The sequence below is a fragment of the Haliaeetus leucocephalus genome, unplaced genomic scaffold (genome assembly GCF_000737465.1).
Source record: "Haliaeetus leucocephalus isolate CR32 unplaced genomic scaffold, Haliaeetus_leucocephalus-4.0 Scaffold473, whole genome shotgun sequence".
Classification (NCBI taxonomy): domain Eukaryota; kingdom Metazoa; phylum Chordata; class Aves; order Accipitriformes; family Accipitridae; genus Haliaeetus; species Haliaeetus leucocephalus.
Window position 1 is genome coordinate 5,955,417 of NW_010972909.1, and position 14,605 is coordinate 5,970,021.

A 14,605-nucleotide genomic window follows, 5' to 3' on the forward strand; every position below is an offset into this window, starting at 1 on the left:
GAGCTGAAAAAAAGAAAGCTACTGTCTCACCCTGGTAACTCTGATAATAATGCATTTTGTTCCAACTAAAAAAGTCCTGTGGGTTTCCAGTTTGCAATGATTGCAGGGGTGAAGTGAGCAACGCCTGCAAAGCTGCTTACTTTAGGGTTGCTCCTCAGAGCTGCAGCAGCACCAAGGCTGCTTCTCAGTTAACAAATTCCATCTGAAGGAAAGAAGCAACGGAGCTATAACTATTGCAACACTGCCCTAGGCCAGAGAAAACTCAGCACAAGGCTAAGAAGAGGTAGAAACTGGTAGTGAGTACTGTCAGATTTTTGGCCAGGATCACCCCTATTTCGTTCTTCATGCTAGGGCCCCAGGCAGCCTCTCCTTACCACTAGCAGACAGACATGGAGCCTTCATGAAATATGTTTCTGTGCCTTCAGAGAGAATACGTTTCTCAGCAGTTGTCCTGACTGCAGCTGGGATAGAGTTAATTTTCTTTCTAGTAGCTGGTATAGTGTTATGTTTTGGGTTCGGTATGAGAAGACTGTTGATAACACACTGATGTTTTCAGTTGTTGCCAAGTAAGGTTTAGTCTAAAGTCAAGGATTTTTCAGCTTCTGATGCCCAACCAGCAAGAAGGCTGGAGGGGCACAAGAACTTGGGAGGGGACACAGCCAGGACAGCTGACCCCAGCTGGCCAAAGGAATATTCCACACCATGTTACATCATGTCTAGTATATAAACTGGGGGGAGTTGGCCGGGAGGGGGGGCGGATCACTGCTCGGGGACTAGCTGGGCATCTGTCTGCGAGTGGTGAGCAATTGTATTGTGCATCACTTGTTTTGTGTATTCCAATTCTTTTATTATTATTATTATTGACTTTTTTTTTTCTTCCTTTCTGTCCTGTTAAACTGTCTTTATCACAATCCATGAGTTTTACTTTTTTCCGATTCCCTCCCCCATCCCACGGGGTGGGGGGGAGCGAGCCAGCAGCTGCGCGGTGCTTAGCTGCCAGCTGGGGTTAAACCACAACAGCAGTCCATCAGCCTAGAAGAGGCAGCGAAAACCAGGGGTAACTGTAGACATTGAAGATAACTTTCTTTTCTTGGGTTGGTGGGTGGCTTTCCAGGCGAGGTGAAATTCACAATTACTGCTGAGGCCAAACTGAATAGCAGAGGTACTGTAAACAGCACATCCCCAGAAGAAGAGACAATTCGCCGGGACACCCTGATTCGAACCCTACTTGTTGAGGTACGGTAGGAACTCTGCACGTGCTTTCTGCTTTGTGGAAACTGCAATTCCTATAGCTGTAGGTTAGAAGCAGTTAGCATGAGGAGGTAAGGCAGATGGTACAGATGGAGCTGCATACAGTAGGTTTCTCCATGTGAAAATGAGGGTGTAAAACACAGTGATCAGTGGCATCCACTGTCCTTCAGCCACTGTCTCCTTCCTGGGACCGTGAGCATACATGCCCTGACACCGCACAGATGTCAGTAGAGATGGAGCCAGAAGGGAGGAGATTCCATACCTTACCTATAAGTGCCTTTAGCCTGTGGCTCTAATACTGGGGAGGAGGGTGGAGGGCAGATATAAAAGGAAAAGGACTTAACTTGAGCATCATAAAGCAGCAGCCACATAGGATTAGCTGGAGAGAGTCCCTCTCAGAGGCTGGGAATGTCTATTTTATAACTGCTTTCTAAGAAGGGAGGTGCTCTGGACAGGGTGTTTGGTAAAAGAGGGGGGAACCATGGACTAAGAGGTATTCTAGTGGAGATAGGAGTGGGTACAAGGGCTGCACTGTCTGGATAGCCACATCCACACACTGTTTTACACTGTTAAATTGCCACGGTTTCATGGAGATGTTCTATACTTTTCTTCTTCCCAACTACTTCCCTGCAATCAAACAGCCTGAAGGTATTAAAAAGGAATTGACTCAGAGCTCCCTCGTCTGTACGAAAGGTAAGGCAAGTTCATTCCTTCATTCCAGGGAGTCAGTGGAACAACTTCACTGGCTTGTAGGTTTTGTCCTACAAAACCAGAGACCCTTCCAGGGGAGGAAAGAGGATCTCAGGGTCAAGGTGCTGGGCTACCGTTCAGGATTTTCAGAGATACCTTTGACTCATTGGGCAAGTCTCTGCAGCATTTTCTTTACCCAGACTGCAGATAGTAACAGTCACTGCAGTAATGCTTATGAGGTGAAGACTTCTGGAAAAAAGATGATTTTAACAATTCTTGTTGTTACGTTTTCTCATCAGGCATAACGATTTCTGAACCAGTGTCTCTCAGCCTGCCAAGGAACCTAGTGCAGGGATCAGCCAGAGCTTATTTTTCTGTCATTGGTAAGTTTAGAACTTAGACCAAAAACAAAAGTAAATGGCATTTCTCCTGTGCTGCACTAAGTGCCATCATGTATACACATGCCAAACTAATGTAAAATTGAGGAAATACTTAATCTTGATTTTAGAGGAAACGTTTCCTACTTTGCAAAATGGCACAGAAAGACAAAAATTGCTCAGAATTCTCTCATATCAAAACAGGACAAAACAGTAAAATTATTTCAACTTGCATTGCATTTCAGATTATATTGCATTAGCAAATCCTATTCTGTATAGTAAAGCAGTTAATTCAGCTGAAAAGTAAGATAAGGCAGAGATCTTTGAAAAAAAATTATTTTGATTTCTTGGAAAGAAGACTTCAGAACATTACTGACTGAATAATTTCAAATTTATGCTTTTGCATAATGAAAAATATTTTTCAGTCAATAAATTCCCATAGAATAAGACTTTCAAGTCCCTATCAACTCTACTAATCTTAAAGTCATTATTAAGACTGACAGTTCAGTGAAAATTTTTTGAGGTTCTGAACTCAGATTGCTTTCTAAACACAGTGGTTTTGCATGCCTGGATCAGTGTGAGGTGTGCTCATACTGTGCAATACAGCCTCTGTAGCCCACTAGCACCATACCCCACACATTCTCACATGTACACACGAAACGGGAAGCAGGTTGTAAAGGGCAGGGAAGTCTAACCCTTCTAAGGGTTCACGGCTGTTTCTTAGAAGCCATGTCAGCCAGTATCGGTGCTCAGTTTTTTCTCAGATTCTCAGTTTCTCCCAGGTGTCCACCATCAAAATTTAAAAAAAAAAAATGGGGGGGGGGCATTTCAGCCTTTCTTCTAAGCTGTGTCTTTGGTTACTGTGATTACTCTATATTGGTCATTGCCCTTGGATTCATAGGGTAATATAAAGCAATGTATAATTCTGTGTAATAAAAACGTGTTTGAACTGACTAACTTCTTATGTCTTTCATTCTTCAGGAGATATTTTGGGTACAGCCCTGAGGAACATGGAGAACCTCCTCCACATGCCTTATGGCTGTGGAGAACAGAACATGGTCTTGTTCACACCCAACATCTATGCCCTGGATTATCTGAATAAGACTGGGCAGCTGACTGAAGAGATTAGAATCAAGGGTACTGGATACTTATCCACAGGTGGGAGGCTTTCAGATTCTTCCATCTAATATTTTGATTGTGTGCATTGAACTCTAAAGCTCTACACGGTGAACACTGATCTCTGAATTCTAGCACTGTGTTTATTGCACAGGAGCAGGCAATGCTCCCCAAAGAAGCATTGCTTCTTCCAGGACCAAAAGCAGCTAGAATACCTCGTGGCTGACATTATTCACCAGACATACATTACTGAATATTAAATCCAGAAGTCTTACTGCTTCAGTTGAATAAACAACAGAATTAGTCCTTTTCTGTGATTAGAAAATATGTCATCTTTTTTGTGTTTTCAGGGTACCAAAAACAGCTATCATACAAACACCAGGATGGATCCTACAGCTCCTTTGGCAGGCGAGATAGGGAAGGGAGTGTATGGTAAGAGATGGTACTTTCTATTTCCCTAGTCCATGTCTTTAGGCTTTGAAAAAATGATCAAAGTATTAAGCGATTCTTATTTTTAATAGACTAAATGGACATAGCTCAATTAATATGGATCACCTAGTAAAGGAGACATTCATAAACTGGAGAGAGTGTAACAAAAGGATGATAAGAAGACTGGCGGCTGGAGTACATAATGTTCAAAGGGAGGCTGAAAGAAATTAATTTGTTCAGCCTGTAGAAGAGGAGGCTAATGAGGAACCTAGGTAAAGCTTTCCGCTACCTAGGTGGAGACTGTAGAAAAGACAGAGTCAGACTCTTGTCAGCGGTGCACAGAGTAAGGACAAGAATTTGTCCTTACTCAAGCTGCAACAGGGGAAACTCCAACTGGGTAGAAGGAAAAAAAAAAAAATCCCCAAAATAAGGCTGCAGCACTGCGACAAATGCCCAGAGAGGATGTGGATATCTCTGTCCCCGGAGATTTTCACAGCATGATTGGACAAGAGACTGAGCAACCTGACAGAGCTTTGAAGTCAGCCCTAGTTTAAGCAGGTGGTTGGACTGGAGACTTCCAGAGGTCGCTTCCCACCTAGTTTATTTCATAATTCTATAAATGAAGATTAGAAATTACTATTATCAATCATCAAGCTGTGTCTATACTTTACCCCTGCTCTGAAAGAATAGTTTCAGCACAGTAATGGAGAAACATCAGGTCAGTTTTTAATATCAGAATTTTAACTATCTTACTTATTTAAAACTTACAAACCACTTGTTTCTTTTACCTCAGACATTATGGAGTTCATTTTATGTCATTTTCTATGCAAAACCAGTTGCTGGTAAACCTTCTTTGTCTTGTTCACACCTAACCTGCTGTCTGTTTCTGGCTCACCTGCAGGCTCACTGCCTTTGTGTACAAGTCATTTGCACAAGCCAAACGCTACATCTACATTGATGACAATGTCCAGTCTCAAACTTTGATCTGGCTGGCAAGCAAACAGAAGTCAGATGGCTGCTTTGAAAATGCTGGTTCACATTTCAACAACGCTTTGAAGGTAACCAAGACAAGTATAGTCCCAAACTTCCAGTCCTGTCATCAGGATTGATTTGGATCATTTCTGCTGGGCACAAGCTTATCACCACACCCTTGCTCTTCCTAATACTGTTCTCTCGTGTCTTTCAGCAGGGCATGATTCTTATGTCTGCTATTGATGATGAGGTAGAAACAAGTAGAACTTTCAGAGTCAGAAATCTCAGGTTTTATTTTCCACCACTGCATTATGTGTGTTCAGCTCACAGGCTATAATCTGCTTTATTGCATATGTGCAAAAGCCAAGAAAACGCGTGAAATAATTTTGGCTTTATCCTGAGTGAACTTGATCTTTCTTGTTCCTATGCATAGTGGGAGACAGAAATTACTTCGGATCCCAAATCTAACTAGTATCTGAACTATGAATTAATTCATATTTTGTTTCTTTCTGGGACATCTGTACTGACCTGTTCTTTGCTTGTTTTTTCTTCAGGGTGAAGAAGGTGGTGAATATTCACTCACAGCCTACGTTGTGGCAGCGTTGCTGGAGGCTGGACACTCTGCTGCGGTAGGTGTTTGATGCTGTTACGCTCTATTAGTCCAGTCAGCCGTTTGTCAAACAGTGCACAAGTCATAGTCCTCACATGCATATTCTTTAACTGTGTGGTGAATACTGATTGTAGGATGGTAGGGTCAGCTGAGGAAATCTGTTTCTAGAACCCTGCAGTTGCTATAAGTACTTGATAAGTGTTACAAATAGTTATGTATCTAGTTCCTATGGATTAACTTGAAAAATCCCCAAGGAGTCTGTTTGTGTTAAAGAATGGTAGTCTATGTAGGTGCAAAATCCAGATTGAATTTGCCCACTCCATCCAGAGTTCAGTCTGGAATTTTCTCTAAATTTGCCCAGTCCAAAGTCCAAGCTATCCAAATCTTCAGTCCTACAAACTCTCTCTGTGCATTTAAACCCAAGCTGTGTTTCCATTTCCCTATGTCATTGTTAATAATGGAAGGAAATGATGAGCTGCTGGTTGCAATACTAGGCACGGGGGAATGAGAGTTGAGTTCTGTTCTCTGTAATATACTCCTGCATATCCTTGAAACCCTGGTTCTTTGCTGACTTTGTTCTTTGTAAAATGGGGAAGATGAGAATTGTTCCCAATCTGACAAATATGTTCTAGGCATGGTGAGTTTTGCAGGTCCCTCAGATACTGTGGTGTGGGGCATCATTTAAGTACCTGAGACTGGCAGGATAAAAACATTGTGCAGAACCAAATAGTTCTTCAGCAACATGAATTTAGTTCCCAGTATCTTCATAAGAATCTCCAAAACTGGGGCCACCTCTATAGTGAAGTTGCATAGGCAGGATATGGTTAGTAGTGTGTTGGTGATGTCTGAGCTGAAGCAGAGCTCACAAACATAGTCTGTAAGGCTAAAAGGGCTGAAGAGTTATCTTGATAGCTATAGCTAGCAAATGAGTAATAACATCCATCTGAGAGAGTCTGCTTCATCCTTCATAATGAGGTCTCAATACACTTTGTATAGTTCTGTAAAAATGATCCACATTTTAGAGCTAAAGCAACCAAGGCACAAAGGATTCACCTGCATAAGGTCATCTTGCAAGTCAGGAAAAGAACCAGTGCTCTGTTAGTCTGGCCATGCTGCCTCTAAATAAATGCTGATAAAAGGCAGCACCACTAGAAGGGCATTTTTTACAAGGTACACACTGCAGGCCCTTAAACATGCCATGGATAATGTATATTTTTAGCATGAAGGGACAGTGATGGCAGCTTAAACAGTGATGGAAGTATTTAAAGAGAAGCTGAGACACAAATCCAAGTACCTGACAACCCTACTATGTTTTGCTTTACTAGCATCCTGTCATTCAAAGTGGCATGAACTGTTTGGAGACTGCCTTTGGCAATGGGGTCCACAACCTGTATAACCAGGCCCTCTTTGCCTATGCTTATGGATTAGCTGACAAAGAGCAAAGATGCCAATTCTTCCTTGAGAAGCTGGACAAGGCAGCTACCAGAGATGGTAAGTGCAGTATGGCCACGATACAGGCAATACAGCTGGTGGAATGGCCTGTGGTATGATGTGAGCTGTTCTGAGGTAGAGTTTTCTCATTCATGCTGCTCCCTTCCCATTTCATGCCTGCTATGCTACTGAATTTATCTTTACAAACTTCTCTGTCTCTTTTGGCTTCACGAAAGATTGAGCTGTGGCCTGATTTTCTTAGAATTATGAAATAATGTAGTTGGGGAGAGACCCCTGGAAGTCTCGGTCCAAGGTAGTGGAACATTGTACCTAGTTTCGTGTCATGGTTTAACCCCAGCCAGCAACAAAGCACTACAAGGTCACTTGCTCACCTCCACCTGCTCCTGCGGGATGGGCAGGAGAATCAGAGGGAAAAGAAAAAGGTAGAACCTCACATGTTGAGATAAGGACAGTTTACTGGGACAGCACAGGGAGAGAAGAAACAATAATAACAATAATACTAATAAACGAACATACAAAGCGAGTAATGCACAAGGCAATTGCTCACCACCCAGAACCCGACGCTCTGCCCCTTCCCCTGCTGCAATACCCCCCAGTCCACTCCCCAGTTAGATACTGAGCATGACATGGTATGGAATATCCCCTTGGCTAGTTCAGGTCAGCTGTCCTGGCTGTGCCTCCTCCCAGCTTCCTGTGAAAATTAACTCCATCCCAGCCGAACCCAGGACATTTCCCCATCAGCCGCCTCTTCTACAGGCTGAACAACCCAGTGCCCTTGACTATGCCATGTGCTCCAGTCCGCAACTGCCTTAGCATCCTTCTGCTGCACCGCCTTTCCTTCAACCCTGTTTTGACTTATACAGCCCCCTTTTATTAATTCCCTTCCCAACCTTTCCTGTTTTCTTTTCCATCTTGGAACTAAAACTTACCCGGTTCAGGACACTTGTAGCTGAAAAAGCTTTTGGGTAAAGGCAGAGAGGGAATTGTATGCCTATCTCCCACGTGATACTGTAGTGAATTAACCAGCAAGTAATTTTTCCATGCTTTTTACACCCCACTTTTCTGTTTTCAGGTGGCTCAGTTCATTGGCAAAGAGAAAATAAGCCACCAGCAGAACATTTCCCTGTCTTCTATTCCCGCGCCCCTTCTGCTGAGATTGAAATGACCAGCTATGTGCTTCTGGCTTTGCTCAACAAAGCCGAACTCTCTCCGGAAGACCTATCTTACATTTCTCGCATTGTGCACTGGCTTGTCAAACAACAGAACCCATATGGAGGTTTCTCCTCCAGCCAGGTAACAAGTGGGTGTGGTAAAAAGAAAGCTTCTGAGAGCAGTCCAGCCTGCAAGCTGGATCTCAATAGTATGACCTATCTTCCTGGCTGCATATTTGTTTGAATAATGTTTGATAAATGGTGCTTGGATAAGTCTCCTTGTCAGGGCACATCATGCTCTTCATATGCAAATTCATACATATTTTAGTTTTAGGAAATGGGAACTTTCCTGAGTTTCAAGCTAGCTGTAGACAGCAGTCACTGTTGACACAGCATTATCCCAGGTTTCCTGGGATAATTCAAATCTATTGCCCTAGAATGTCTATCTTGTCTCCTTAGCTGTTTGCAAAGTCCCCCTCCATTTATAAGCACTGACAAAGCGTCAGGGAAATAGGAGCTGTGCTAATCTCATGCACCATCTTACAGCTGGCTATCTATCTAATTAGGGATCATGTTCTTTTCAGGACACTGTTGTTGCTCTCCAAGCTTTAGCCCAGTATGGATACCTCACCTTCTCTAAAAACAGTCTTAACACAGTCAAAGTCAACTTCATGGAGTCCCCCAGTAAGACTTTCCAGGTGAATGACAAGAACCGCTTCTTACTGCAGCAGGCTTCCTTACCCACTATTCCAGGGAATTACAGCGTGGAAGTGAATGGCACTGGCTGTGTCTACCTGCAGGTAAGCAAGCCCAAAACTCAGCACCACCCCTCTGAGAACTAAGCAGGGGGTCCCCCATACCTCACTCCTCTCCATTCCTCATGCCAAAGCCACAGAAGCCTGCAAGTCTGTGACCATCTCACGCTTCCCATCTCTTTTAGACCACCCTGAGATACAACGTCCATTTGCCAAAAAAAGTTGCAGGATTTTCTCTCTCCGTACAGCCAGCCAATGTATCCTGCACAAGCAACTTCCCACCAAAGTTTGACCTTGTCCTCTCTGCCAGGTAACTTCTTCTTCTTGACCTACCCCCTCGCATTCACAGTTTGGTAAAGCATCCAAGGCAAGTTTTAAGTACAGGCAGTTAACTGCTACTGTGCAGCCGCAGGAAGACAAACAGGATCACTGGGAGCTGAAAATGTCATTCAGTGGTCTCCTCTCCATTTGCAAACCAGACTAACAGAACTTTTCTCATTTTAGTTACACAGGAAACCGCAAAGTCTCCAATATGGCTATTATTGATGTGAAGATGCTCTCGGGTTTTGTTCCTGTAAGATCTTCCCTGGAAAAGGTAAAGAATGGGAGCAAAGTGAGTGGTAAACCCCCAAAACATAGGAAGTTGATAAAAACAGTCTTTGGTTAGTAAATTGGAGCTCCACGGGAATTCTGCAAAGTCCCTGGGCATAGACTTCTGTCACATACTCTGTGTCTCTGACTTCTAGCTGTTCATCTACTGAAGACAAATCTGTTAGGATCTGATTGCCAGATCCAGTAGCCCAACAGAGGTGAGACTGCTGCAGCTTCATATCCCCATGCCCAGCCAACAGCAAGGCTGAGTGTGTACTCCCAATAGACAGACATGCACACTATACATATATATGTATATACATATATAAATATATACATATATACACGACTGGCCATACAGATCAACAGAGACAGAAAAGACAGTACTTACAAAAACACAGATAGCACAAATGGCCTTATCCGGTTCCCCTTTCTGGCTGATCAGACTGAAAGCTCATTTGTGGAAAAGATAAATAAATATATATATATATATGTGTGTATACACACGTACATATATACATGCAAATACACAATGTGGATCACTCTGGTAGCTAACCTCAGGCAGACACTCAGTCTGCCCAGTACCTGCCCCTGGATCCTTGTTCTACCCAGTCACTGGTACCTGGACACATGCACCCTTGGGGCCGCAGCCCCACTCCAGTGGCTGGAACCAAGCCCCCCAGCACCCACACATAGGCATGGTGGGTACCCCCAGTAACCAGCCTCAGAGATGCAGTCTCTGCAGCAGCTGAGCTTGGATCCCCTGGTGTCCCAGTTGCCTCATACAGACACACCCACAAATGAGTCTCCGCTAGCTGGTCTAGCCCAATAGTCCAGCCAGTATGTGCCCCCAAGACCTTATGGTCTCTCCAGTAAGAGGCTCGGACCTCATGGTCCCTCTGGGAGCTGACTCAGATCCTCTGGTACCTTCGATATTTGGCCCAGACTAGTGCCTGCTTCAGCAGCTGGCTACCAAGCCACTTAACTCACACACCAGCTAGTCACTAGCAACCACACACTGACATACACAGCCCCACACAACAAGCCTGAAGTCTGGTGTCTCAAGATGCTAGCATGCCAGATACACGTTCCTGTGATCTGTGGTCCCCTCTTCAGTGGCTGGCACTCCGTACACACATGCACACGGAACAGAGAGCCCCTCACCCAGGAAAATAGTCAGGAACAGAGTTTAATAAGAAGGCAGGAGAGAATGTGGTGACCAGGTGCAGGGTACGGCCAGACAAGTTTATGTACAAACAGCCCCTTTTATCCCATTTTCCACCCTTTTTTCTCCCAATTGGACTTTATCCTTTGTTACTTCTGATTCTTCCCCTAACCATCCTTTCTTGAGTGCCAGCATCCAGCACTCAGCCCTGGGCCCCTGCAGGCAGCACTCCCCTTAAGTGCTGCGGTGGCTCTGCTCAGGTTGCTGGCGTTTCCCTGCGCTCCTTCGTGTTTGTGTGTATGAGTCTCTAATCACAGAACCCAACAGAATCTCTGTAAGGAATACTTCTGCCGCAGTTAAAGTGCTCAAATGGACATTTTGCAATGTTATCCCTTTGACATGGTTCTTCCTTCCTCTACAGCACGGTTTAACAAACCAAGTGTGTATTGCTCTTCCTTTACTATCCAGAAATTTGGTCATGATGATGACAATGCTGGGGAGAGCACTGATAAGCACCTCATTACAGTTCCTAGTGCAATTTAGGTTCTGCAAGGGATGCATTATCTTCAGGCCATGGACTGCAATCTCCAAGTAGATAAAAAGAAGAATGCAATTCATTGTAGAGCCTGCTCATAGCTTGGTGCATTTATAATCATTCAGCGTTCCAGCCTGAATTTCTTTTTTGCCTAGAACTGTATGAAATTCATAACTTTTCTTTGGAAGATTTTTCCATTGAGATGTTACACTGTTTGGAATCCTACTCCTCTTTATATGTACTTGGGAAAAAATTGCTGGTCTTTAACATTTGAAATATTTTGGGTTTGTGTGTTTTTATAGTAAAATAATTTTCCTCATATGCTTTTCTAAACTCTTTTTAAACTTTTGTTTTTTAAAATACACAATGGACTAGCAAGTAAGTCAGCCTGAGCTGCAGAAATGGTCGTGTAACTGTAAATTCTCACTGAAGTGAGAGCAGTCTTAAGTTAATGATAAAAGTCACACACGCCAAAGCTGACTCTAAAACTGCTTATTACCATAGTGATCGGTTTGCCCTCGTCAGGTGGTGAACTTACTCAGTGTGCATTTCTTATTTTGGCCACGAGATGGCGGGGTGGCACAAGAGGAGCAGCGGCAGCCCCTGTAAACGCATTTTGCTGCCGAATCGTCATTTGTAAGTCTCCTTGGCAAGTCTCCTGTGTTAACACTGCCATCATTTGCCTTATTTAAAGGTTCAGTACCAGAATTCCGTTGTGGATCGTGTAGACATCAAGAACAACCACATCCTCTTCTACCTTCAGAAGGTAAGTCTGTGAGTTTTCTTTTTGGTTTTATTGAATTGGAAGTTTAAAACAGGCTCCCAGATAAAAGAAAAATCTCATTAGTAGCAAATTAGCAATACGCATGTTTTAAAGACGTAAAGGGACTCCACTCAGTCCAACATCAATTATATATACACAGTAGTTGTAGTCTACAGTGAAGAGTTACGCATTTATTACTTTTTGTGAAGAATGCTGTATGATTAAATAGCATTTCACAAACAAAGCTAAGTTGCATTCCATATTGCAACAGTTCCCAGTCTACATAATATTGCTCAGCCTCTAAGTGATGCTACTCATCAGTTGTTCTGACAGTGCTTTACAGGGAGTCAGTATCATCTCCTCCCTTTTAGAGAGATTTCTGTATGAAAAGAATAGTCCTCCCATATCCATGACATTAATAAAGGGAATAAGAGAGGAGAAAGATGAAAATCAAAACACACGGGATCTTAAAATACCAAGAAGGGAAGGAGAGAGGAAGCAAAAAGTAATGATATCTACCTCTCAAACAGTCATTTTTATTAGTCGGTCTCCAAGGATCTAATAAGGAAGATTGGAGTCAGTATTCTGAATTCACAGAGAAGCTGAGATGTTGAGATGTGAAAAGTTTACCCAGCAGGGCACCAGTGATGCAGAAAGTTCTCCAGAGCCCCTATCCATAGCTCCATTCCTATAAAGAGGTCAGCAAGATAAAAACAAGGACAAAGGGAGAAGCGAGCAGGGGCACAGTCCCAGGCATGCAAGAGAAAGCTTGAGAAGCTGAGGAAAGTTTGGGACTTTTGGCTGCAAGAGTGTGGAATGAGGAACAGAAGCACAGGGAAGGATGGAGATCTTGGGTTCAAAGTGATTAATGAGAGAAAAGTGGGGAGAAGAGTCATAGGGGTACTGACGGTGATTTTAGCTGGGAAAAGGCAAGGAAACAAACTAACAGCAACTTTCAGTGGCAGGATGAATGGTGATGTGCTGAAAGCCACAGAAACCACAGAAAGGTTGGGGTAATTGTCAATGAAAATACGAAGAGGAAGAAAGAAAATAGCACACAATATTAGCAACAAAACATATTTAGCAACAGCTTTTAAATAATTATCTGATTTGACATCAAGTTTACAGTCTGGAGAGAACTGTAGAATGGCACTTTGTCACCCAGTCTGACCCAGAAAAGCAGCTGTTCAACCTTAGCCTCAGGGGTACATATGAAAAGAAAGTCTGATGCATTTTCTTGTCTTGCCATTTCCAGGTCTCCCGGAAGGATATCAACTTCTCCTTCAGTGTGGAGCAAAGCTTGCCAGTCTCAGATATCAAACCAGTGCCAGTACATATCTACGATTACTACGAAACAGGTAGGTGACCTCACTAGGCCAGAGCAAAACCTGTGAAATCAAAGGATTGATCTCAGCATTTACAAGGTGCAGACGGCATATTTTCCCTTGCGCTTTCTGTGCAAGCTTCTCTTCACTTTTCTGCATTTGCTGCTTTTGTTAGGAGAGACAAGTGGAGAGCAAGCTAGGAGTTCTGCTGCTTTTGATTACCAGACTGCAAAGGATTTGTAGAGCACAGACAGTTTCTGCACCCCTGTCTTTCCATTTCTTCCTTCATTTCAACATGAAGCAGATTAGAAAGTGATACATCACGAGTTGCTTTCTTACAAGCTACATACAGAAAGAAGTGTGGTTCCACTTTCTTTCCACAGTTTGAACATGATGGTTAAAATCAATAACTCAAAGGCAGCAGTGTTTCTGACTTCCCTGATCTGGGTTATCTCCTATTTTTGCTTTGTATTGCCATAGTAGGCTGCAGTCAAAGAACTCTTCCTTAGTGGAATTTAAATACTTCAGTAGGAATGACAGTCCCACTGAACTCAAGAGGAGTTTAAGCACCTAACTAGAAAATTAAGTGCATGACCACCGTTCTCGATCTGGCCTCAAGGAACTACAACTGCATCAGACATTACCCAGTTGTGGAACTTACGTTATCAAAACTGTGGCTGAGGTTCCCCTGTGCTTTTCTCAAACTTGGCACAACCTTTGGGAACTGCATCCTAGCAGATAAGTAGCAGTATCCAGAGAACTGACTCTGGAGTGCATGTTCTGCCACCTAATCCACATCTTGTGTGGTCACAGCAATGTTGTGTCCTCACAAACACGGCAGAGGAGAGCATTGGGCTCTGACTGTGCAGCCCTGCAACTGGGTGCCTTCACAACTGGAAGACTACCACAAAATCTGGTTCATAATGTGTTAATCACAGGCACACGTGGATTGGGGTCAGAATGATTTCTCACTCTCACTTTCTTTCTTCTTTCCAGATGAATATGCCCTCGCAGAATACACAACACCCTGCTCCCCACCTTCCAGCTGAAATTAGATATATGCCAGAAGAGGTAATGGTTCAGAAGGTATCAGGCAAGCATTTGTAGAGGAAGAAGAGGCTAAGAGACTTGGTTGTTTCTGGGAGGGCAATGACCCATTCTGGCCCACACTTCAAAAGAGCTTGGGTCAGGGTGGATCAGAAACTCCAGATAAAGTGCTTTTCCTAACAAGGGAGATACTGTGCAATTGTAAACCATGACCATCCAGCTTTTTGGAAACTCATTACATATATTCCAGTGAGAGCTTTGTCTAGAGGTAAACTCCTGAAACGTGTACTCTTGGCCACAGATTCCTCTTAAAAAATCCAAGATTAGGAGAATAATCTGCTGCTGCTGCTTCTGTAGATTTTATTTGTTTTGGTCT

General features: G+C 43.3%; 1 protein-coding gene across 1 annotated transcript in view; it reads left to right on the forward strand.

Moving 5' to 3' along the window:
* Positions 1–14,231, forward strand: part of LOC104836728 (ovostatin-like) — a 31,980-nt gene extending 17,749 nt beyond the window's left edge. The window contains exons 21-35 of the mRNA XM_010575450.1: positions 1,115–1,236; positions 1,893–1,944; positions 2,241–2,324; positions 3,300–3,476; positions 3,785–3,866; positions 4,765–4,921; positions 5,390–5,464; positions 6,771–6,936; positions 7,970–8,190; positions 8,633–8,848; positions 8,989–9,113; positions 9,308–9,398; positions 11,789–11,860; positions 13,113–13,215; positions 14,179–14,231. Coding sequence (XP_010573752.1) covers positions 1,115–1,236; positions 1,893–1,944; positions 2,241–2,324; positions 3,300–3,476; positions 3,785–3,866; positions 4,765–4,921; positions 5,390–5,464; positions 6,771–6,936; positions 7,970–8,190; positions 8,633–8,848; positions 8,989–9,113; positions 9,308–9,398; positions 11,789–11,860; positions 13,113–13,215; positions 14,179–14,231 — 1,796 coding nt within the window. The remainder of the gene's footprint in view (positions 1–1,114; positions 1,237–1,892; positions 1,945–2,240; positions 2,325–3,299; positions 3,477–3,784; positions 3,867–4,764; positions 4,922–5,389; positions 5,465–6,770; positions 6,937–7,969; positions 8,191–8,632; positions 8,849–8,988; positions 9,114–9,307; positions 9,399–11,788; positions 11,861–13,112; positions 13,216–14,178) is intronic.
* Positions 14,232–14,605: the final 374 nt, after the last annotated feature.